Source organism: Haliaeetus albicilla, chromosome 5, assembly GCF_947461875.1.
Source record: "Haliaeetus albicilla chromosome 5, bHalAlb1.1, whole genome shotgun sequence".
NCBI classification, from domain to species: domain Eukaryota; kingdom Metazoa; phylum Chordata; class Aves; order Accipitriformes; family Accipitridae; genus Haliaeetus; species Haliaeetus albicilla.
This window is the reverse complement of record NC_091487.1, coordinates 23384592-23409935: the sequence shown is the minus strand read 5'-3', so window position 1 is coordinate 23409935 and position 25344 is coordinate 23384592. Positions and strand designations below refer to the sequence as shown.

Sequence of the window (25344 nt, the reverse complement as noted above, 5' to 3'; positions counted from 1 at the left end):
AGAAATTGCAATATGTAAAATATGGCAAAATGAATCCAGTGTCTTGACTGAATCCCTCTAAGCTGTATATGCAATACTTAAAACCTTTCTAAGCCTTAGCCAATATATGAACTGTGTTGGCTCTTCCATTTCTTACATTTTGATGAAACACAGGTTGGAGGTGATTTTGTAGGAATTTTTCTTTTTGCTTCTCTGATAGCGTGCAAGTGCTATTGCTTCTGACCTCTTTGGAATTTTTCCTTATTATTAAAGAATCGAGTGAAAATGTAGTTTTAGAAGATCTGGAGTCCTAAACATCTGCTTTATTGGAGTGGGTGGAAGTAGAGAAGCAGGAAACACATACTAGGTTCTGCAGATACTGCTTGCTTACTTTCAGAAAAAGTTCGTAATTAGTATTCTTTAAGGGTATTTTAGTATTCTTTAAGGGTATTTTAGTATTCTTTAACGTGTTGAGGGTAGAGGGCCTTACAGAGAGATCTGGATAGACTTGAGAGCTGGACAATCACCAACCGTATGAAATTTAACAAGAGCAAGTGCCGGATTCTCCACTTGGGGTGGGGTAATCCTGATTATACATATGAACTGGGGGACGAGAGGCTGGAGAGCAGCCCCACAGAAAGAGATCTGGGTGTTTGGGCTGATGTCAAGTTGAATATGAGTCAACAGTGTGCCCTGGCAGCCAAAAGGGCCAACCGTGTCCTGGGGTGCATCAGCACAGCATAGCTCGCCGGTCGAGGGAGGTGATTGTCCCACCCTGCACTGCACTGGTGCAGCCCCACCTCAAGTACCATGGGCAGTTTTGAGTCCTCTGTATAAGAAGGACATCAGACTGTTAGAGTGTCTCCAGAGGAGGGTGACCAAGATGGTGAAAGGCCTCAAGGGCAAGCCTTACGAAGAGCAGCTGAGGTCACTTGGTTTGTTCAGTTTGGAGAAGAGAAGGCCGAGGGGTGACCTCATGGCAGACTACGACTTCCTCAGTAGAGGCAGAGGTGCTGATCTCCTCTCTCTGGTGACCAGCGACAGGGAACAAGGAAATGGAATGAAGTTGCATCAGGGGAAGTTCAGACTGGACATTAGAAAAAGGTTCTTCACTGAGAGGGTGGTCAGTCACTGGAACAGGCTCCCCAGGGAAGTGGTCATGGCACCAAGCCTGTCAGGGTTCAAGGAGCATCTGGATGATGGTCTCAGTCATATGATTTAGGTAAAACTAAAGGAGCAGGAAGTTGGACCTGATGATCCTTATGGGTCCCTTCTAACCTGAGATACTCTATGATTCTAAGCGAATCTTTCCAGGGCCTGGCTATGATGCACTAGTTAAGCAAATTAAAAACAAAACAAAAAACAAAAAAAAACACAAGAGAACTAAAACCAGGCTTACTTTCAGGGCTTTATCTACCAGCAGTAAAAATGGTTTATTACAACAAACAGTTTTCTCCTAATTAAATCGTATGACATTTACTTGGAGCAAAGCACTGCTCCAGATTTACAAGGCAAACTAAGGACATAAAGCCTTTATCTGTTTGATAAACTACACTGAAATTTCTAAACTAATTTTCTGAAGTAGTTTGGTTACCCTACGCCAAGATAAGGTATAATTTTGCTAAGTGCAAGCTTGGAGATTTGTTGCTTCTAGCAGCAGCATTAAGTTAATGCAAAAGGCAAATACTTCATTTTCTGTATTCTGACATTTCTAATTTGAACTCCTGTTTATCTACCACTGTATAGCAAAAAAAGTACCTGTTTTCCTCAGGATCTGATCCATGGTCCTTTGGACTTGATGGAACTAGGAGCAAAAAGAAAGTAAGAGGAAAAGAGTGAGGGAAAGAAATGTTAATGGGTTTTGATTGATGACCTCAAGGAGGAAAACAAGTAACAAAGGAAAATAATTGAAAACAATAATTAATTTTTGACAAATCATTCAAAGACTCCATGTTCCATCCATAAATCAGAAGACATTTTGGGAATCTCGGAGGCTACCTTCTACCACGCAGTGTGCCTTTCTACCACTCTTGCAGTATTAAAAGACCTATATAATTCAAAGACATCAAAACAATCAATGCAGATATAGGTGTGGAACCAGGCATAAATAGTTTCCATTGTCATACTGAATAATAGCACTACCTAATAAATTTTCTCATCCAACAAGGATCTGTGTTTTACAGCAAACCACAGTATTGCTGTATATGTTTTACGAAGGCAGGGAAGTAAAGAACCAGGAATGAAGGGCCGAATGACACTTTTACTGAACAGCATTCACCTGAAACTTGAATCCCTCGTTCTAACACATCATTAAGGTCCATGAACTGCATCATTCCTGCAGACTTCTGCAAAGTGGTGCTCCTGCACCAGTGTTTATTTCTGTAAGGAAAGTGGTGAGGAAAGAAGATCTTTTAAAACATATTTCCAGTGAATGGCAAATATATTTGTGATGAGCTTTTACAGAGCTGTCTAAATTACTGAAATGGAAAGTGTGCAATCTCAAAATCTAATTACAAAAATAAACTCCAAGGGAATATATTTACTTTGGGTTCACTTACAATGCTTGGCTTAGCTCAGAGTCAAGATAAACAATGGTGTAGAAAAAACATATGATGAATCCTTAATACTGCTCATTTACCAGTGTATCTCTTTTGCCTGTTCTCCCTTTCTTTAACCTGCATTTCATAGTCCAACAGGATGCACAGATAGATTACCATTACATGTCCAGAGCCCATTTAATACTATAGTGGTGATACTTAAATGTGTGGCAACATATTATTTTTCTCCGTGTTTGTTAAGCTCTGCTGCCTTATTTTAAAATCAGAAGCTGAAAGAAGGCAAGCAGATACTATCAAGTAATGCACAATTCCATAAACCAGTGAGGTATTCCAACTAGGAACTTCGGTAACTTTACTTGGTTTTTAACTAAGTGATCCTTTGGAAGAAAATTTTGCTAAGCCTCCCTTTTTCCCTCATCTGGCTGTTCATTCTTATTCCATCACTCCCTGTGCTGATAAAATTGGTTGTGGGACTGCAGTAAAACCTTATCAGTGAAATAATCCAGTTTAAGAAAAACCACCAAGAAAGGTGTGTCCAGCTACAATATGGGGGATGGTATGAATGACCTTGGACTATGGAGTAGGAGAAATAGAAATCCTTTAACACTGAAAAAAGAAAGGTATGTGGAACTATATGTTAGTTAGTTGAAGTAGTTGGTCAACATTTTTCATTCATATCCTTCACCCCCAGAAGAAAATACACTTTTGGTAAAAGTAAAATATTTTGTAACAGTATCTTCAGACTTTTCAGTGTTTTTCATCTCAGTTGAAGATTTTGAATAATCAGGATTTTGTTTTTCTTTTGCCATCTCATGCTTTTCACATTTGCTCTGTATCTCCAAAATGGTGTCCCTAAAGAGCTCCCAGAATGCCCTCAATAATTTAACTGTCATACTTTTGTTTATTTTTAAGGAAGTTTTCTCAGAGAGAGATATATATCTATTTCTCCTTTTTGGATACTATAGCAGTGGTGTACTCTTCAGCTTTTTTGGTCCTACAGAGTTGCTGAATATCATACCTGGTGGTTGCTCTTATAAAACAGACTTTAGACTGTAACATTTTCAAACAGAGCATGTGTGCCACTTAAGCTGAAATCGAAAGTTGCTTTTCCTCATGTGGACTCTCTAACCTGTTGCTTTATAAAGCATGCATTGGTAATGTCTGAGTATCTCTGTCATGCCCTGACATGACATTGTCCTGTTTTACGTAGCAGTTGAAATGCCCTATTGCTGTTTCATGTCCTCGGAAGATCCTACTCAGCACACTGCAGTCATGTTGCTTTCTGGTAAGGCTGAGACTTAATGCAGTATTTTTCCCACTTAGCCCTGGATCTTGAGTCCACAGAGACTCTGTGTTAGTCACTGGCATAGTTAGCTTACTGATCTGATTTGATTAAAAGAAGAAAAAAAAGAAAAGCCGCCTTCTACTTACAGCACTATGAAACCATCAGCATATCCTACTCCAGATTCAGCATTTACTACTCCAGCTTTCCTGCATACTTGGCACTGTGGTATTCATGGCTATGTGATTGCCTTCCACCAACTTTCTAAAATGACTATTAGTCTGGTGTCCCACTGAGGACAGATTTCCATTTCACCCTTGTGATTTCCAAGACTTCCAACATTTGTTTAGACACATGGGTACCACTGTTGTGGTTTTTCTTTTCTGCAGTGTATTTAAATTACATTCTATACCATTTAGCTATCAGTAACAACAGGATTAAAGGCACTCTTAGGAGCTATACTGGCTATACAGGAACTTTCTTTGTCAAATTAATATTTACCACAGTCTTATTCTTTCCATTTACCAGAGATACCTGTCAAAATAAAAGGGCTTAAACAACTGAAATTAATTAGCATCAGGAAATTGTACATTCTGATGGGCCTGACTCATGTATGTGAAAACTGGCAGCTAACACTGCAGCCCTTCCTTGGTAACACATGGTTATGAACTTCCTGAAAGTCTCTAGCTAGCTGCTTCTATTTGTAAGTTTGAAGATTTTTATTGTGTATGTAAACTATTGTATTTCAGGTTTATCACTCACTATGGTGTTCAAATATCAGGGGAAAATATTTCAAAATTTGACAAGCAATTATCTGCTTGTATAATGTCTAGTTACTAAAGCAGGCAGGTTTTATTAGGTCAGGCAGGTTTTTGTGTCCTTCAAAACTACAGTCTAGATGTTGATTGAAATCTTGGATTGATTCTTAGCTCTTGCTCTGGTTTTAATAATTTTTGTATTAGATTTGCAGACAAAATCATGAGGAAATTTGCAAATAGAAGCAAAAGCTCGCAAAAAAAGGGACTAGGTTGTCGTTTACAGAATATTAAAGTCAGTTCTCAGAAAACACAAATGTCAGGTGATACTAGAATGCCATATATTTCTAAAGAATGAAAGCTTATTTCAAACAACAATAGCTGAGAAGATGAAGCTATTTTCCTCTGTAAGAAACAAGGCTTTAGGCATGGGTAATGTCCAATGAATGACATGCCAGAAGCGTTCCTCTGGCTTGGCTCCCTAAGACTTTGTGTTGTGTAACCCAGCCGAAGTGCATTTACTTCTCATTTCTCACCATGGTGATCAATATAAGCTTATATCTAGTGAATGTTATGGAAAATTTGCCAATGACTTCAACCAGGACAGGATTAGAATCTTTACTTGATTTTTCCATACCAAGAAACAATTGCTCTGACTTCATTATTTTTACAGCTAAACCCAAGTTCATCTCTCTGACTTTGAAAGACTCTTCTGGCACAAAGATAAAATAGTGGCCTTCTGCACTTTTCTGAGTCAATTCAATTATCTCCACAGCCACCATCTCAAATGGTGTTTATGTTACAGAACTTACAATTACGAAAAGTTTGACCTTTGTATCTTTGCCACTAACTGGCACAATGGGCATGGCTCCCAGCAACTTCATGGACACCCTCTGAAATCTGTTATGACAAGATTTCTGTTGTATTTTTTGCCTTCCCAGCTACATCAAAAGCTAGCTTTAAAATGTTTATAGCAGTTACAGTACCAAACATCCCTCTCTGCTTGAGGTATCACCGCTTGCATCAGTAGTATCAAATTCTTTCTCCTTTCATTTCCTTTAATTTCTTTAATAAGTCTGGTCTGGGCATCTTATCATTTCTCTGCCAACTGCACTCTGAAATTTTAGGAAATTCCTAAATTCTGAGCAATGTCACCTGGCTTCACTTGCAATATTGTTGGTTTTTCTCCTATTTCTCTCTTTTGCTGCTGATCTTATCATTGGGCATTTCTCTGGTTTTATCTACCCTGTGAAATATGACCTCCATAAGGCTGTCGGCAAAGTTTCTGTCCTTTAGTTGGACTGAGGACTGCATCGCCTCCTCTTGAGCAATGCTTTACGGTCATCATCTGCAGTCATCTTCTTTTTCTTCATTCTTGCGCTACAAGGCCTCCACCAGTCCTGTACCCTTGTTGGTGAAATGTCAAGCAATCCTGACGCTTGTAGTTGTTGGGCCTGGGTCACCCACTGTTGTCATGTCGCTATGAGTTCCTCTTCTAGCTTCTGCTGGACCTGAGCTAGCTATAATATTGCAGTGTGTGGACCATGTTGTTGCTCATAGACTGCAGCCTCATGCTTTAATCTGTGATTTGCTACTGAGGCCATTAGACTTTACCTTTTCCACTGTACAGAAAATTGATAAAATTTATAACTGGGATAGTCACAGGTGCTACAAGTCTCTTCTGCCTAGGCACCATGGTCCTTCAGGGCCTTTATAGCATTGACCATTTTGCCATTATTTCAGCAAGGGGAACATACATTCCCCTTGACAACTTTCCTTGGCAACTTTCTGTGTTGTCCTCGTTAATGGGTTGCATTGCATTTCTGCCCTGAAGTGCAGTCTTGCAGCTGTACTATCCCCTTTGCTGCCTTGGTTCAAACCTCTCTCAGAGTTTTTCTCATCATACGTCAACAAAATGCTTGGACTGTTTTGTCTCCTTGCTTATATAGTGCCCCTCAGCCAAGAGAGCTAGATGTTCCTCCATCCTCCTCCAGGGACTACTATATTTGGTAAATGATTCTTAGTCTCATGACAAGATTTCAACTTCCATCTAAATTAAGTTAAAAAGCATGACTAGGTTTGATGCCTGCAAGCTGCTTCTCTTGTAAACATTGTGACAGAAGTTGATTGAACTAAGTAAAAACACCACCTAGGGTTTAATTGCTGGCTTAGGGAAAGAATTATCACAGTAGTATTCATGTGTACATATATATATATATGTAAGTATGTATATATCGCAACCTAATCTTCAGTCTCTTTTCGTTGCTCAGCTAATTCAGCATATTCCTGTCTGTGTGTTTAGGAGATCCAGCTCTTATAACTGCAGTCCTCCCCTCTCCTGCCTAACCAGGAGGAACCACCTGGTCAAGGAAATTAACATGCCTGCTGTGTTTTGTGAAGTAGTTTTTAGCTGGACAATTGTTCCAAAACCACATTTTTAATCTAACTCTATGTATGTCAAATATACCCAACTAATACACACAAGCTGGCACTGTATGCATAAAAATAACTCTTGGTTTTCCATTTCATCACGTTCTGTGTATATCTGCTCTTCACAGAATGTCATAAAATGTGCTCAGTACTGTACGTCCACTGTGACTCTGGCAGAAAAGCAGGATGCCCGTTCTGCTACTGCTCCTGCAGGTTTTTTAATTTATGCTTTCTCTTCGTACACCTGTAATTATGGAACTACTGAAGCCAATTATTTCTAACTACTGAAGCCCATTATTTCTCCCAAGTCTTGCCACAAAACCCATAAATTCCATTAGGCCATTGAGAACAAAAGTCTTGGACAGAAAGGCCTCTCTAAAGCAATTTGGAACTTGACTGAATTACCTGCAGTAATAATCCATGTATTTATAAGTTTCTCAAATGACAGTTTCTGACCATGGTAAACAGGAATCCAGCTTAAAAAAAAAAATCAAGATTCATTCTAGATCAGTCACTTTTAAATCTAGAAACACAGAACTGAATTGATTGTTCCACTTGGGTTATGTTAATATTTTGAGTGTTCAATAGTCTTGCATTGCCCGTTTTTAATCATGCACCTTTAACTCAACTCTGTAAATGCCCCACTTCTGGAATCCACACTTTCTTATATGTCAGTTTCCAGAGTGATGGGAATTAATTTTGGTCCTTGATTACATCAATCATGTAATGATAGGAAAAATTGCTACTCAGGAAATTGTTCACGGTTTTCCCAAGACTTTAGAATTTATTTTTTTTTTACATAAGGTTTTTTTTTTTCTCCTTCAGATTTATCCTACTTCTCCCTCTTTTGCTCTTCTTATAACAAAACTTCATTCTTAACTGTTGACCTGTATATGGGAGCCTCCACTTGGCTATGGAGATTTTAAAGCACTTAAAACTTCTATTATCAAAGTCAAAACAAGCAGGGAATTATTTTCATGCTTGTTCATGATGTGTTCCTGTAAGTATCATATAATTCCCTGTACCTCATTCTGATGAAAGGAAAACAATATATTTCACCTTATCCTCACAGATATTTACCTGAAGATACAGTGTATGTGCATGTGTCTCTATGTCTATGACAGAGAGACAAAAAGAATATGGAGCAAAGATAGATAAATAAATAAATATGCAAAATAAATTATTATTTGTTGAGGAATTTAATTTATTTTCAAAATGGCAAACCTGTATTTTGTTCCTTGGGTACACAGAAAATGAAGTAACTGATTATGCTTCAATATGTTGTTGGGATAGGATGGTCCTTATTGCTTTTGTAGATCTGCTTAGGCAAGTAAACTAAAAGATCTTCTTTAACCTGTGGATAACTATTTCCAAATCACTGTGTTTTGTTTGTTTTTGCAGCTATCTGCACAAGAACAAATACCTGGAAGTTATCAATGATGATGCATTTCTGGGAGTGCACAGTGGACCAACTCTACTGTGAGTAGGAGAAAATGAAGTAGAGAAAGCTTTAAAAATAATATTATTTTAGGTTGCACTTTCTTTCCGACCATTATTAGCAGCAGAGCAGCAGGGATGGGAATGGCATGTTTACAAAAAGAGTTATCAGCAACAAAAGCTGTGCTTTAGGGAACTGGTTTAAGAAATACTTGCATCTTACATTAGAAATACTGTTCCTACCAATTTTTCTTCTGAAAGATTCTGTACTACAATCTGTCTTATGACTGTACAACTGTAATACAAACTAAGGACTCTAGTAGCACACATGTAAAGGAAATTGAAACAGAGATGAAAAAATAATTTTAGACAGTATAAAGTTACTTCTGGTGCTGTCTTTTCTTCTTTCTCATGTAATTTGGCTTCCAGTCTGATTTTATAGTCCTCCCGAGAACACTTCACTCAAGGAATCACAATAGAGAATGAAACAAAAAACTTTAAGAACTTGAAGAGGAATTATATTCCCTGACTCAAATAATTTAGCATGTAACATAGTGCACAGGAGTGATCACGAGGAGAACTGAAGTGCTGAAAGTGGGATTCCCTCCTCCACTGCAAAACCAGATGGTGCCAGCAGTGCTCACTCCATATAAGAATCAGGTTTACTTTCTGCTCTTCAGGAAAACAACTTATTTGTATCAGAATAATGGTGTATTGTTCACAGAAGGAATCCTAGTAGCTAGCTATAGTAACAAAAAGGTGCAGAAGACATTATTTTTCTCCCAGAATCTTTCCAACTCCAGAAAATCAGGCTGGCTGCCAGGGGCATAGCAACCTACAGTAGAAGTTGTATTGGTCATAACCACTTTATGCTAAGAAGACTTGTGTCCTTGCTGTACGAAGCTGCAACAGACCTTTGATGGCAAGGTCATCATCAAATCTCTGGTTCCCTCTGTCCCCTGCACCTCAAGTCAGATGCATTGCAAGGTCTGTCTGTGAATGTTAACCTGTTTTCTGCTTCAGTCGTCTAAATTACTTTGTCCTGTGGGGTGAAGAGGAAGATCTGGCTGAGGGCCCACCTTTCAGGGACATGTCATTCCTCCACATCACTCTCTACCACAGGGTGCACTGGAGTTATTAGCAGAGTCCTTGGGAACAGGGTCTGAGACCAGTTCTGGGGAGTATCAGGTTTTCCTTTTACCAGCTTGAGGGGAGAGAGAAGCACAGACCATTCATGGAGTCATACTTCTGAAGTGGGTACCTTAAATAATTGGACATTGGAGGGGCAGTCCATAATGATCAGTCATTCCAACAGCAAATCATGCCAAACCACTTCTGTCACACTGGGGTGACATTTTGTCTGTTTCCTAAAGTCATCCTCACTTTCCTAGTGTCACCTGATGTACCACCAGCCACTCCGTTTTGCAGCAGCTCAGAAAGATGGAGTTGGGAAGCACCAACGCAGTCACCCTCACAAGGACATGCAGGCTAGCTCTTCCTCCCCTTCACTCAATGCTTTCACTTCCCTTCCCTCTGCAAAAAGCTGCTGCAGTGCTACATAGGTCAGTAGGGATAATGTTATGTCACAACCTTCTCACCTCAAGTCTGCCTGCCAGTTGGTGAGCCATCCCACTCAGTGCTTCTCTCCAGAGGGTCTGCAAACGGAGGAAACTAGTCCAGGCCTCTTCATTTGAAGTTGCAAGGTCCTTAGGATGCAGGTGTGTATGAGAAGAATAGGGCAGTTAACACACCCCACTGTGTCCCTTGAGATACTGCCAAGGACTAACATGCCTTTTTTTTTTTTTTTTTTTTTTTCCTTCTTATTACTGAATCACCTGAGGGATAAACCTCAGTTGTGCCATGAGTGGCCAGATCCTGAGACAGCAGGGAGAAGGTAGTGTTTTCTGACCAGGTCTTAAAAGTTGCACATTCTGGATAAGAAAAGCATGGTCAAGTCCATGGTCCGTCCACCATCAGGAGGAGAACTGGCCATCTAGGCAGAGCAAAAGAGGGTGTTCTGGAAGCAGAAGGCAACAGATCAGAAGGGAAACATGAAAAAGCTCACAAAGGGGCTGTTAAACCACCTGCTCAGGGAGCCTTTGTGGAGGCTATTGCTCCTCTTCCTCCTTACTCGCCTTCATTTCCACTGCTTCTGCTTTCAGGAGGGCTTACGCCACCCACCCCTGAACTAAGATGCTCATTGTTGGAGAACTGTGACAGAGACTGTGTTGGTGCTGAGTAAGCCTTTTTCATTAGTATTTGGCTAATGAGACTTTTTCTTAATATTGCACATGGCACCAGAGAAGCCCTTTCTCATTTTGTTCCTGGCCAGAAAGACACCTTTCAGTTGACGCAGCTTTACCCGGACACCGTATTTCCATTACGATACTACTTTGTCACAATAAATACACAGTCTCAAAGCAAGGTGCACCCTTCTGTTACGTTTGGGGTCTCATACAGCTCACTGCACATCTTCCCTCTGAGGCTACAGGTGGCACAATGGGTTGAAAAGCTCCTTCCTAGGGATGGCAGAAGATAAAGCACTTGGGATCTTAAGTCTAAGGGAGGTGAGAGCTTGCAGCAGCACAGATTTTGACTCCTGGAGTTACTGTGGGTATTTAAAGCACTAGGGTTGTTGTTATGCTATACAGGTGAACAAGTAATGACATGCTGCAAAGGGTAGTGAGGTAATCATATGCTATAATAATGTTGCCAGGTAAGCTCACTCTGCAAGGGCTAGCTTTGATGTGTGTGAGCTATGTGAAACCTCTTGGTTTAGGGACTAGAGGTGACTTCCTAGGACATGCATATATAGCTGTAAAGAACTTCCTTCTCACTCTGTGTTTTCACAGTGTTTCAAGTTAGATTTCTCAAATTACTTGAAATTTTTCTAATCTTTTATGTGCTAGCCCAGCTATATATATCCTTGATCTCAGGACATGTTTTACATTTTGTGGTGGCTTGATCCTGGCTGGATACCAGGTGCCCACCAAAGCTGCTCTATCACTCCCCCTCCTCAGCTGGACAAGGGAGAGAATAATATAACAAAAGGCTTGTGGGTTGAGGTAAGGACAGGGAGAGATCACTCACCAATCACCATCATGGGAAAAAAAGACTCGACTTGGGGAAAATTAATTTATTACCAATCCAATCAGAGTAGGGTAATGAGAAATAAAACCAAATCTCAAAACACCTTCCCCCCACTCCTCCCTCCTTCCCAGGCTCAACTCCACTCCCAATTTTCTCTACCTCCTCACCACAGCAGCACAGGGGGACAGGGAATGGGGGTTGTGGTCATTTCATCACACATTGTTTCTGCTGGTCCATCTTCCTCAGGGGCAGGACTCCTCACACTCTTCCCCTGCTCCAGCGTGGGGTCCCTCCCACGGGAGACAGTCCTCCACGAACTTCTCCAATGCAAGTCCTTCCCACAGGCTGCAGTTCTTCACAAAGTGGTCCAGCATGAGTCCCTTCTGCAGGCTGCAGTCCTTCAGGCACAGACTGCTCCAGCGTAGGTCCCCCACAGGGTCACAAGTCCTAGCAAAAAACCTGCTCCAGCATGGGCTCCTCTCTCCATGGGGAAACAGGTCCTGCCAGGAGCCTGCTCCAGCACAGGCTTCCCACAGGGTCACAGCCTCCTTTGGGCACCCACCTGCTCCAGTGTGGGGTCCTCCACGGGCTGCAGGTGGAGATCTGCTCCACCATGGACCTCCCTGGGCTGCAGGGGGGACAGCCTGCCTCACCATGGTCTTCCCCACAGGCTGCAGGGGAATCTCTGCTCTGGCGCCTGGAGCATCTCCTCCCCCTCCTTCTGCACTGACCTTGGGGTCTGCAGGGTTGCTTCTCTCACGTGTTCTCACTCCTCCCCCGCAGCTGCAGTTGCACAGGGTTTTTTTTCCCCTTTTTAAGTATGCTATCCCAGAGGCGCTACCACCATCGCTGATGGGCTCCGGCCTTGGCCAGTGGCAGGTCCATCCTGGAGCCAGCTGGCATTGGCTCTGTCAGACATGGGGGAAGCTTCTGGCAGCTTCTCACAGAAACCACACCTGTAAACCCCCGCTACTAAAACCTTGCCATGCAAACCCAATACACATTTGCAGTCTAAAGAGCCAGTTATCCATCTCCCATTAGAATGATATACCTCCATGGCTAACAATAGTCCTAGCAGTATTTATAATTGGAGCGATATGTGGTACTATAGTGACATTAGAGAGAGAGGTATTGCTTCTCAAAGGCAGAAGGCATAAAATGGCATGTAAGAAACAGTAAACCAACAGCAATTTAAAAAGTCAGAGTATTTCACATCATGATCCTTTGACTTCCTAGTCCTAAGCTATAGATCCTAGGAAGGTGTTGTGGTTTAACCCTGGACTGCAGCTCAGCTCCACATAGCCACTTGCTCACCCCACACCCACTGGAACTGGAAGGGTAGAAGTGATAAGATGGGTTGAGATAAAGACAATTTAATAATTAAAAAAAAGACAGGGAAAAAACAACCAAACCCAAGAAAAACAAGTGATGCAACAAAAACAATTGCTTACCACCAACCTACCGATGCTCAGTCCCTGAGCAACAGCAGCCCCAGCAAACTTCCACCCAGTTTTTATTGCTCAGCATGATGTGTTACGGTCTGGGATATCCCTGGGGTCAGTTGGGGTCAGCTGTCCCGGCTGTATCCCCTCCCAATTTCTTGTGCACCCCCAGCCTCCTCGCTGGTGGGGTGGGGTGAGAAGCAGAAAAGGCCTTGGCTCTGTGTAAGCACTGCTCAGCAGTAATGAAAACATCCCTGTGCTGTCAACACTGTTTTCATCACAAATCCAAAACATAGCCCCATACTAACTACTGTGAAGAAAATTAACTCTATCCCAGCCAAAACCAGTACAGAAGGGTGCAACATATTATTAAATTTTAATTTAATTTTAATAGCAGCTTTAGGGACTTCTGTTACCCATGGATTACCAGGAATTATTTTTCATGTGTGACATAGGAAAGGTTTGTTACAAAGCGAGGTATCTTCCAGCAACGCTTTAGAGCAGAATCCTTCCACCTGAACAGATCTCTTAGTTGACATTCAGGAATTAACAGGAACAAAATAGTTTCTGAAACTCCCAAATATGCACTGCCTTAAGAAGGCTGAATGAAATTTATTACGAAAATGAATGAAAATTGAGTGAAACCCTACTATTTATTGTTTTGTCATGTCAATGACCATTAAAATCTCCCACAGGAAACAGAAATGTGCTTCCAGTTGGTGCTTTATTACACACACACGCACTGTACCATCAAGACTAATATTAATGAACTAATTATAGAGACCAGAGATTTGTCAACTTCCATAATAGGCTGAGAAGTCTGACCAATACAGCCCTTCCATATGCCCCTTCAGTAGTATAAACAACTTAACAAATTATTTATTAAAATAAGCCAAGTCATTTTTGGTTCAGGCATCTAGCTGTTGTTAGCTGGCATGGGAATTTGTGGACATTGCATATTCCTCAAAAAGAAAGTTCTACTTACAATACTGTTTCCTCTTGAAAATTAACTCTGTGGAAAACAATTACCAGAAGATAAATATTCCTTCTTCTGGGGCAATGAATGGCATTGCTTACAGTGGAAGCAGTATGGAGGGGGAAAAAAAAAAAAAAAGGAACGTTTATGGAGCTCAAAAAAGAGACTCTGTCTTGCCTCCCTACCAAGCTGGCAGAACTCTTCGTCTCTGGAGTTCCCTTTATGCCCTCTTGAAGTGAAATAAGAATTTACAGTTGATGGAACATCTGCCCTACAGATCTACCATTTACTCTTTTTTTTCTGATCAGGATTTCAGCAGCAACAGCAACTTAAAGGCTGAAATACTGACCTTGGATCCACCCTAACAGGGTAATTTTCTTCCATTTTGGCTTTAAAGAAAGCCAATGAGAAAGATTTAACTACAAAGAATTGTGCCTTGGCTATATGTATGCTGTGTGAGTTTGGCCATGCTCTCAGACCACCTAGTTAGATGGTATATTTAAGTAGGTATTAAAAGATTAGGTAATATTTTTTTTTTAAATTTGCAGTTTACAATAGCAGAGGAAGTGGGGAATATGATCACTGAATAGAGGAGAACAGATGCCCATAATTCCGATTCCTTTGTCACTGCTGTATATTCAGATGTATGTGGATGTATACATAGATTGCTTTCTTTAGAAAACTGTTTCAACAGTATAATGACAGTACATTGCTCTTCACCTAAAAATGAAATCTTGGCTAGGATTCAGCAACTCCGTGGACGTGGTGTACTAAATGCACCAACAAGAGCTGCTGCCTAAAGCACAAGTTCAACAGAGTACAACAAAAATACAATCAGGCTCATTATTCAATTAGCTTTTGCAAAAACATACAGTCCAAATTCAAAACATTACTAACTGTTGCACAAGATACATGTGAGTAATTAATTATCTTTAGAAAGCAGAAGTGCTCTTTAAAGCATCATTTCCCAATCTAGTAATGGGTCCTACCTTACGAGGTTCTGTTCTGTTCCTGTCACTGGGCACAACCAAGTCTTCAGGCAACAGGAGCACTCTGCATTCTGCTAATCAAACAATGCAAATTTGTGGATTTAAAGAATCTTTCAGTAGGTATAAATAATATCTGTAGTCTAAGCCCATCTATTATATATTTTGTGCTTTTTTAACTATTGTAGTATTGCAGTACTCAGAAATCTGTATATGATTAGGTAAAAATTCCCAATGGTACTGATGCATTCACTCTCATTTTCTCAATTATCTGTCTTTTAAATTCTCATTAATACTTGATTTCATACTACAATTGCATATTTCCAGCTGTGAAAATGATTATTGACAAAAGCTATTATCCCTTATATCTAGTTCTGAACTTCTGACTTCATAAAAACAATGAAGAATTAGACCAAAAAATAACCCATGAAAAAAAAAAATCAAATCTGAGCAGCTAAGTATCTGTTTAACACTTGTATCATATATATACAGTTGGTTCAGAAAACAACATCTCTTAAATCATAAGCTATGTTTTATTCTCACATTCATCTGAAGCTAGCCAATGTCTCTGCAACATTCAATCTAACATGTAAATTTCATGTAAGGTAAGCAACAGCCTAGAAATGTCACAGGAGATTTATAAGAAAGCATGTGAGGAAAAAACAAAATGGCTAACAAGCCACAGTGTTCAAATCGGTTGAGTGCACTTTGGTTGCTGTTATGCTCCATGCTGGAGAGCTCTGCCCTACTGCAGACAGACCACTTCCAGTACCTGAGCGAGTCCAGACCACAGCTACTTAAATGCTAAAGTCTGGTTTGGATCTAGGCTAGAAGTGAATTTTGCTAGCACTTTACCATAATCCCGAACATTTGACATCTCCCACAAGGAGCGTGGCTGCCTGGTTTCCGTATCAGCCTTTGTAAGGGTTTGTCAAAGGCCTTGTGGAACTCCCAGGAGATTCTGAGCAGATCTTAATCACAACACTCAGAGAGGTTTGTAAAGCAGGACTTATTTTTACAAAAGCCCTTTAAATGCTGACTTCCCCCAGGTATATCGTATTAGTTGGTGGCTCATTTGCTGCCTTCCTGCAGGGGGCTAAGTTGGAGGTTACACACCTCTTTTACCAATTCGACCTCCTTGAGCTGCTTCAGAACTTTTTCGTGAAAACCATCTAGTCCTTAGGACTCATTATCATTCATTTTATCAGTTTCCTGCCTAACCTCTTTTATAGTCTCTTCAATTTGAGATAGATCCTCCTGACAAGTCTATCAGACCTCTTGCCCATTCTCTTGTGTTTCTTTAAGAGTACCAGCTATAGTTTAGTAGTAGTAGCAAGACACTCTCCTGTGCAATATAAGCGTTGCTGTGTTTAAACATCTTAGTTATCAATGTTATTAGCTATTAATGAAGCTGACATAACTGTAGTCAGTTCCCATTTTTTCTGAGCAGCCCCAAATCAAGACTGATCATACAATGACAGAACAAAGAAATCATTTAGGAAAATGTGTCTTCTGTATGAACGTAGACACAGATGCTACAGTCTGCAAACTCCAACTACTTGGATTCATATTGCTCTGAAGATTAGTAATTGTAATTTAAAACCTTTTCAAACCTATGCTTTCTAGTTTGAAGACAGCTGCTATGCTGCTTGAAGTAGATTGTGAATCTGAATAGAGAATCATCAAGACTGGATTTGTAAAGTAAAAAAACCCCTGTCAATCCCTCTGGCCAGTTGACACACACTTTGTCTCTAACAAAGTGTGGGCCTAAGTAGGGTAACTAAGAAGTTATCTTCCACTGGGACACAAATTATCACCACACTCCCAGAAGGCTTTTCCATTCACAACAGCAGTAGTACAGAGAGGTCACAAGACCTCTTGGTGCCAGACACCATACCAGCCGTTTAGGGACTTCCCAAACTGGGGATTTTGGAAACTTCCACACTTCTGAACCATTGTGCTTAATATGGCCCACCATGTTAGCCCTGCAACACGATTAATCCTAAATCAACTGGAACTTCAAGGCAGCTGTGCCTGTACCCTCTCCCCAAGCCCCCCAGTTTAAAACAAGCAGAGTTTTTGAAATTAAAAACGGCAATACCTAACTGCTTAAATACACACTCATATACACATACATAAAACACTTCAAAGGATTTGGTAAGATAGAACAGGAATGATGTAGTCTTGTAACTAATTCTTCCAAGCCCTTTCTTCTTACTGAACAGATCTTTCTCTCAGACTTTTTCACATCACTTGAGAACACTCTTTGAGTAGCCACAGTCTTGCATGTTCCCCTCTGCTCCCTGGGAAATTGTTTCCACCACCTGAGCCCTGGGCTGGCTGCTGCCTTCTGCTCGCAGCTCTCCAGAAGCTGCAGCTCCCACTCCTGTGCACCCAGGGCCCCAGAGGCTCCTCTCTGGCTGTTTCCAAGGCACAAGCCCTTGTGCCCAGGCTGACCCAGTCATTTCTGATGGGATCGTGACACAACTGTGAATAAAACCGAAACAAAAAGGGATATTGTCCTTCTTGTTACCTTGTTATTTGGCCTGCACAATGAGCCATGGCACTAACTTTCACAGTTTAATGATGCAATTTTGTGAAAAGATTATACCTTTTCTCATTTTTAAGTCTCTCCTCTTGCATTCTTAGATGCCCCAAAACTCGTCTCATAAGAGTGAATAATCACTCCCAATCACCTTCTTTACAATACACATGGCATCTATAGTCTCCTACTGCTTCCGGTCCTAGCTTTTCCCAAGAGAAAAGGTTATTACTTCATATATAAACAATTTGATACTTTCAATCATCCTTGCTGTAGCTTTCTGTGCTTACTGTAAACTGCATATAGTATTTATAGATGCAGTCATATTAGATTTACAAAGTGCAGTTTTTCTGTTCTATTTTCTGTTTCTTTCCTGAAAATTCTTAGCGTTCTATTTCCCTTCAACATTACTAAATAGCGCTGACCTGACGTTTGCAGAGAGGACTCCAAGATCCTTCCCGAGTGCTAGGCAAATTAAACCCCATTGTCATGCATGTACACTTAAGATTGCTTTTTCCTAAACGCACTTTACATTCATCAGTATTGAATCATGTCAATGATTTTAATGCTCAGTCACTTAGTATTGCAGGATACTTCTGCTTCTTTAGACAATCAGCTTTAGCTTTCACTACCTTGTATTATTTTGTGTCAGAAACAAGTTTTGTTGCAGTTACTATCATTCTCTTTTCAGACTGTTTATGAATATTTCAGTAGTACCAGCGCTGGCCTCGCCGCTGTGCTCCTCTGCTTAAATGATGTGTATATTCGGATACCAGTTAATTCTCCATTCTTCCTCTAGCATGAAAACTTATCATATGCTTCCAGGCTTTCCCCTAACTCTTTTATTTTTTCAATTAATCCAGGAGAGCCATTCCCCTTGTCACATAACGGATCAGTTACCTCAACAGCCCTTGATACCTGATTTTGACAAGGATTTTCAGAAATCCCAATTCATTGTACAAATAGGATCATCTTTCTCCATATGCTTGTGCTAGAACATCTTAAAAGAACTCCCAAGAGTTTGTAAGGTACCATTTCCCTTCCAAAAAGTCTTAGCACCTCCCATCACACAGCATTTAACCACGTTCCCTTCCTGCAGGTAGCTGCCACCACCATGAGGACTTGATGGAGACCCATGGGGGTTGCTGAAAGGCCAGCCTTGTCTTGGTAAGATCTAGTCAAAGATCTAGTTTACCAAGATGTTTTGCTTCAGAAGGAGAGCTCTATAAAATGAGGAAATTAGTGAAAAACAAAAAGGAGCAGGCCACTAAGTTGGTTAAGGGACTGGAGCATCTGTCATAGCAGGACAGGCTGAGAGAGTTGGAAATGTTTAGTCTGGAAAAGAGTCAAGGGAATCTTACCAATGTGTATAAATACTTGAAAGGGGCAGGGGGAGTGGGGAACTGGGAACACAGAGCCAGGGTCTCCTCAGCGGTGTCCAGCGAGGGAGGCAACAGGCAGAAACCGAAATATAGGAAAGTCCATTTCAACATAAGAAAAAAACTACTGTGAGGGTGGTCAAATGCTGGAACACGTTGCCTAGATAGGCTGTGGAGTCTCCAATCCTGGAGATACTGAGAAGTCAACAGGGCACAGCTCTGAGCAACCTGCTCCAGGTGACCCTCATTTGAGCAGGGAGGTCAAACTGGATGATCTGGAAGCTCAACTAGTCTGTGATTCTTTAAAAGATAAAATGATAGCAGGCAGCATTCGGACTCTTCTAAGAGCCAATTCGGGGGCTTGGTAGAAACACACACTACCTATCAAAAGGGACTCCAGAAGAACAAAAAAGTTTATGTGGTTGAATCAACTAGTTGTGCCATATTCAAATATGTATGATAGCAAAGAAGCTATTAGAAGTAAAAAAGGCCTCCTGCAGAAAGGGGAAGCAATTTCTAACTCATTTAAAAAAAAAAAAAAAACAAGCAAATCAAAAGAAAAAAAAAAGGCAGAGCAAAACCAAGTGTTTAGAAGAAATTTGTTTAAAGCATAAGATTAGTAATAATTTTCTTTTAGGTACAAGAAACCAGCCAGTGGGTGAGACTTCTAGAGGGATAAGAACAGCACCTTGGGAAACAATGCATAGAAAAAAAGCTGAATTATTTATTATTAGGGTGTTCATGATGAAAGTGCTCACACAATGTTCCTACACTAGAACCTTTTTTATAGGTTTACTTCTTTACAGTGTATAACTCTGAGAAAACATCTTGACTTCAAGCGTCAGTAGAAGAGGTTTTGGGAAAAAGTAAAAAATGGGTGGAAAACACTAACAGGACCAGATGACATTCACCTGGCAGTTCTAAAGGAAATTCACCTCCCCCATCAACTATGCAATGTATCTGCTGAGGTAGACTCAGTATCAGAAAAATAGAAAGCAGCAAACATAATACTAAATTTTCTGAGAGTTTCAGGATTGACCGAGATAGAAGATTTTAATTTCAGTTTATGAAGAACATTGTTTTAGTAATTACTTTCTATTGAAGTATCCCAATAGGTTAAAATGAGTCTAAAGGGGTCTAAAGGAAAATAGCTCTTCCAATGGAAGATGTGATTTCTTTAGGAATTTTTAAAACATTGCTTTTGTGTATGCATTTGTATCTGGTTGGCTGGAAAGGTGCAATTTTAAAAGTCCTGGTATTTCTTTGTCACCTATATTCTGCACTATGAGACATTAAAGACAAGAGCTTTAAAACACAGAGAAAATCACAGGAGGAATTCATATCCTACTTGAATTTGAATGGTATCAGAACCTAGCAAAGTGGTATGAAATCCCTACCTGCTCTGGATTTGATTTTTGCTATAGAATTCTATGAAACCCCTCAATTACTGTGAGAATCTGAAAAAATTCTGATCCAGTCACTGGATATTCTGACGTTTGGTTTTTTCTTCCTTTACCTAGGGATGTCTCCAGAACAGCCGTTGCTAACCTTCCAGCCAAAGGACTGGAAAGCCTTAAAGAACTAATGGCCAAAAATACGTGGACTTTAAAGAAATTACCAGCTGTAAAGGTATTTCTTCAGCTAATGAGAGCTGACCTATCATATCCAAGTCACTGCTGTGCTTTCAAGAGCTGGAAAAAAACCAGCGGGTGAGTTTCACTAACTTACATTCAATTTTAAAGTATGTAAGTGAAGACAATGTTTTAGTATTAATATAAAATTACATCTATTGGCATTTTTGTGACCATTTTTCTAGGTATAGAGGACATTCTTTGAAATAAAAATTACAATTTCAAACTGAGAGAAGAAAGAATTTTTAATATAACAATTTGTAGGACCTTTTGCAACAGCTCCTCCTTTTGTTGAGCCCAGAATTAAAGGGGAAAAAAAGAGGGAATGTGCTGTAACACAGAATGTGCTTTCGCAAGGCCTGGAAAAAGAAGTTTTGGAGGGGTTATAGCCTCATGTCTCATATGTTCTCTAACTGAAAAGCTCAGAATAAATGATTCTGTAATAACCTTGTAGACAGATTATTTCAAATTCCATTTCAGCAGGATTTCCAGCCTCCCATCAGAAGAGGTGCAGATAGCTTTTGGAAAGAAAAAAATACATTTATAGATGTCCTAATGCAACACAGTGACTCACCTGCTGGGGGGAGGGTGGGAGGATGACTTACTGTGATTAGCAGCAGAATTTTACTGCAGAATGGAAATCCATTGTAAATTTCTCCAAAGTTCAATAAGGTTTAGAGAATTCTTATCCAGGCCAGCCCCTGATTTAGGAAGACAGCCCCAGTCTTCAGTACCGCAGTATTTGTGGTTGGAATACATAGTATATTAAAAATATGCTATGATAAGTATATGAATTATTCAATAATAAACTTGCAAAGCAATAACATTCACAATTAGAACAAACTAGGAAAAGTGAGGACAGAAATAAAACAGAGTGGAGAGATTCAAAACCTGGACAGGAAGAATGTGCAGAAAGAACCCAGCACAATCTAATGATGGAAAGAAGCAAGTATTTGCATGTCTATTAGTAGAGATGAAAATGTCTCAGACTGAATTCTATGCAATCTCAAGTTGTAAGCCATCTCGTATTCTAGACTACTGGAAATGAGAAACGCTAATGGTTATGTGACAGTGGATCACAGTTCTCAAAAAATTTGATGCCAAATTGCAATTTTTTTCCTAGCAAAAAAGTATGAACAATTTTCAACTACAAATACAGGTTCATCACACCATGAGGTACAGGATTCCCAACGCTACACCGCTAGTTAGCTGTAGAGCACCTACAGAAAATAGATTAGAAATTTAAATGATGGAAGTTCTGGAAGAAATTGATTTGTAAGCAAAAATTAAAAGGAAAGTAATACTGTGTGTATTATCTACGAAGTTATAAACAGTAGGTTAAAGTCTTGTTATCTACTAAGAATGCAGATCCCAAGTAGGAAGAGGGATTATGGATGCTGAACAAACTAAATTACTACTGGGGATAGGTGATAGCAACAGAGAAAGGAAAAACATAGTTTAAAAAAAAAGCCCAGAAACACTCAAGCTTATTGTTCACTATATGTTCTGTTAACAGAAATATATCTGATCACATTTTTATAGCTATGTTTTCATTCACAGTGATTTGTTTTTGAAGTGTTCCCTTTGTTTACTCACTGCACTCCAGTCAGATGGTAAATGCCAGCAGTAATTTCCTCCTCTATTCTTTCAGAATCCTGGAGTACCTGACATGTAACCAGAGCAGCAGTCACAGCTTTCGTAAGAGAAGATCAGTCAAAGCTCTCAGAGGTCCTTTTTACAAAGATTATGCAGAAGAATACACAGACCACACTGATACTGCGTATGACAAAAACACCAAGTTCACAAATCTTCACGAAAATTCCCATTATTACATTTTTTTGGAAGAGCATGGAGAAGGGAATCTTGGGTTTGGCCACGAGCTCAAGAACCCTCAAATGGAAGATGTCCAGACCTTTGACAGTCATTATGACTATCCCGTCTGCGGAGGCAATGAAGACGTAATATGCACTCCAGAACCTGATGAGTTTAATCCCTGTGAGGATATAATGGGATATCAATTTCTGAGGATTGTGGTGTGGTTTGTGAACCTGCTGGCGATCCTAGGTAACATTTTCGTCCTTTTCATACTTCTCACCAGCCATTATAAACTGACTGTACCACGCTTTCTGATGTGTAACTTGGCCTTTGCTGATTTTTGCATGGGGCTATACCTCCTCCTGATCGCTTCAGTGGATCTCTACACCAGGTCAGAGTACTACAACCATGCTATAGAGTGGCAGACTGGGCCTGGTTGCAACACAGCTGGCTTTTTCACAGTCTTTGCTAGTGAACTTTCTGTGTACACACTGACTGTGATCACCCTGGAGCGCTGGTATGCCATCACTTTTGCCATGCGCCCAGATCGAAAGATTCGCCTCCGGCATGCTTTGATTATCATGCTGGGAGGGTGGTTCTCATGCTTTCTTCTTGCCCTTTTGCCACTCGTTGGCGTCAGCAGCTATAGCAAAGTCAGCATCTGCTTGCCTATGGACACTGAAACACCAGTGTCTGAAGCCTACGTTGTCTTTGTTTTAATATGTAACATTATTGCTTTTGTCATCATTTGTGCCTGCTACATAAAAATCTATGTAACTGTGCGAAATCCTCAGTACAAGTCAGGGGACAAAGACACCAAAATTGCCAAGCGGATGGCTGTGTTGATTTTCACTGACTTTGTGTGCATGGCTCCCATCTCCTTCCATGCTTTATCTGCCATTATGAACAAACCACTGATAACTGTCACCAATTCCAAGATTCTGCTGGTACTCTTCTACCCACTCAATTCTTGTGCCAACCCCTTTCTTTATGCTATTTTCACCAAAGCTTTCCGAAGAGATGTGTTTATCCTGCTAAGCAGGTTTGGTATATGTGAGCATCAGGCTCAAGTCTACAGAGGTCAGACAATCTCAGCCAAAAACAGCAGCAGCTCTTACGGGCAGAGAATCAGCCGAGGGCTAGGTCAGATTCTTAGAAGCACTCAAGACCCAGTCAACAATTACCTTCCTGCTGTGACAATGCAGAACCAAATTCTCATGGAAGAATGCAAGCAAACTGAGCTATAACATCTCAAAGTATCACAGTCACAATCTGGTCATGAGGTGGTTGTGCATACAGTGAATTGAGTGAGAAGATAATGTATTCTCCATATAATTTTTCCTTAGCCTATCCTTTGAGATGTCTCAAAGTACCTTCAGAGTGGTCTTCTTTTAGACAAGTCACTCATTCAAACGTCTTGTCTCACACTCTTATCAGTGCAGGTCATAAGATACTGTTCTGATGATAATGCTGGAAGCAGATGTGAATGCTTTATCTAAATAGGAAAATGTGTATCTGTAAACTCAGCAAATATGAAATATACCCTCATCTAAAAAATTTAAGGAAGCAGGAGACCAAGCATAAAACTTGGGGGTACTTGTATGACTAAAAAAAGGACGTAAAGTTTTATAATTAAAATGAGATGAAAAAAAAAATATTAGAGGTTGAAGTTCTCAAATGCCAACTGCCTATGTGTCAAAAGGTTCAACTGGTTTTCTAATAGCAAATTTCTAAGACTTCCACCAGGGCCTAAAATGGAACAGATTCCTTTTGCTTCTGCCATCTTGACCTAAAACAAAAGCTAGTCTTGTTTGCAGTTCTTGGTTTAGTTGCATGAGGTGGGAAAAGAAGCCTCTTCATATTGCCTTTATAACAGTAAAAGGCAAATGTCATTGATTTTGTGGCTGCTCATAAGCTATAGGTAGGAAACATTAGGGCATTTTTCTCTGTGTGCTGCAAGAATTCCCTTACTATCATGCTCACTTTTTAATAAATCTACTTAGGAGATGGTTTAGTTTGAATTTGTTTTGAAGACCAGTCTACCCAGTCAGGTTAATAATGTTTGTATTTTTTTGATGGCTGAAACTTAACATTGTACTAAATTTTCTCCCAATTATTCATTCTTTACCTGATTCCAGTACTGTTTTATCTGAGCACATTTATCACTTTGAACACCCTGTAACTACTGCTTTCTCACCACTACTGTTATCCCTACTTAACCCTCTCTTACAGGGCTAGAATGACTTTCCTTTTAGCACTTGCTATGTTGAGCTGCCTCAAATCTACACTTAGACAAAGGGATTGTGCCTTCAGGATACTTCATGGATTGTGCCTTCAGGATACTTCATGCCCTTCAGTTACTGAATTGAAGGCTAACCACTAGCTCCCCCAACATGTTTTAAGAACATCTGTCCATCTTGTAGTGACATCTGTTGTCTGACTTCTGCAATGTCTGCAGTACAACTACATAAACCACACAGTTAGCTTCTGGTTGCCATAGCCTGTCTGTAGCTTAGACACATACTCTCCATACTGTGCTTAAGGAAATCAAAGCTCAGATACAAGGAACAACCCACAGCCTTTTGCTCCAGTGAAGTACTAAAGCATTCTTCTGCCATACCTGCTGCTAGATGGGGCCAGACCAAATTCAAGCTTGGCTGTGCTCAGTTCATCCATACACCACAAACAAACGAACCAGGGCCTGGCTCTCCACATCTCCTGCAGACATCAGGACTCAGGGTAGGAGATGCACTGCACCAGCTTGCTTGTTAATACTTGTGTGGCCTGAGTGCCTGGTTTTGACAGCAGGATCAGACCTGTTCTCAGCCAGCTGTAGAGATGAGCTCTGTAGGACTGCTACCAAGATTACCATTGATCATTTCACTCATCTATTTGGAAGGCATACCATGAGAATGGAGAATATTGGCTGAATCTTTGCTTTCAGGTAGGTATTTTAAAGCTCATTTTGTACTATCTATACTGTTTTAAATGGAATTACAGTCTTTGAGGAACTGAATTCAACTGAGCAGACAGCAGTGCAAT

General features: G+C 40.3%; 1 protein-coding gene across 1 annotated transcript in view; it reads left to right on the top strand.

Moving 5' to 3' along the window:
• Positions 1–23857, top strand: part of TSHR (thyroid stimulating hormone receptor) — a 76863-nt gene extending 53006 nt beyond the window's left edge. The window contains exons 8-10 of the mRNA XM_069783716.1: positions 8406–8483; positions 20377–20565; positions 22139–23857. Of these exons, the coding sequence (XP_069639817.1) occupies positions 8406–8483; positions 20377–20565; positions 22139–23549 (1678 nt within the window). The 3' untranslated portion in view covers positions 23550–23857. The remainder of the gene's footprint in view (positions 1–8405; positions 8484–20376; positions 20566–22138) is intronic.
• Positions 23858–25344: the final 1487 nt, after the last annotated feature.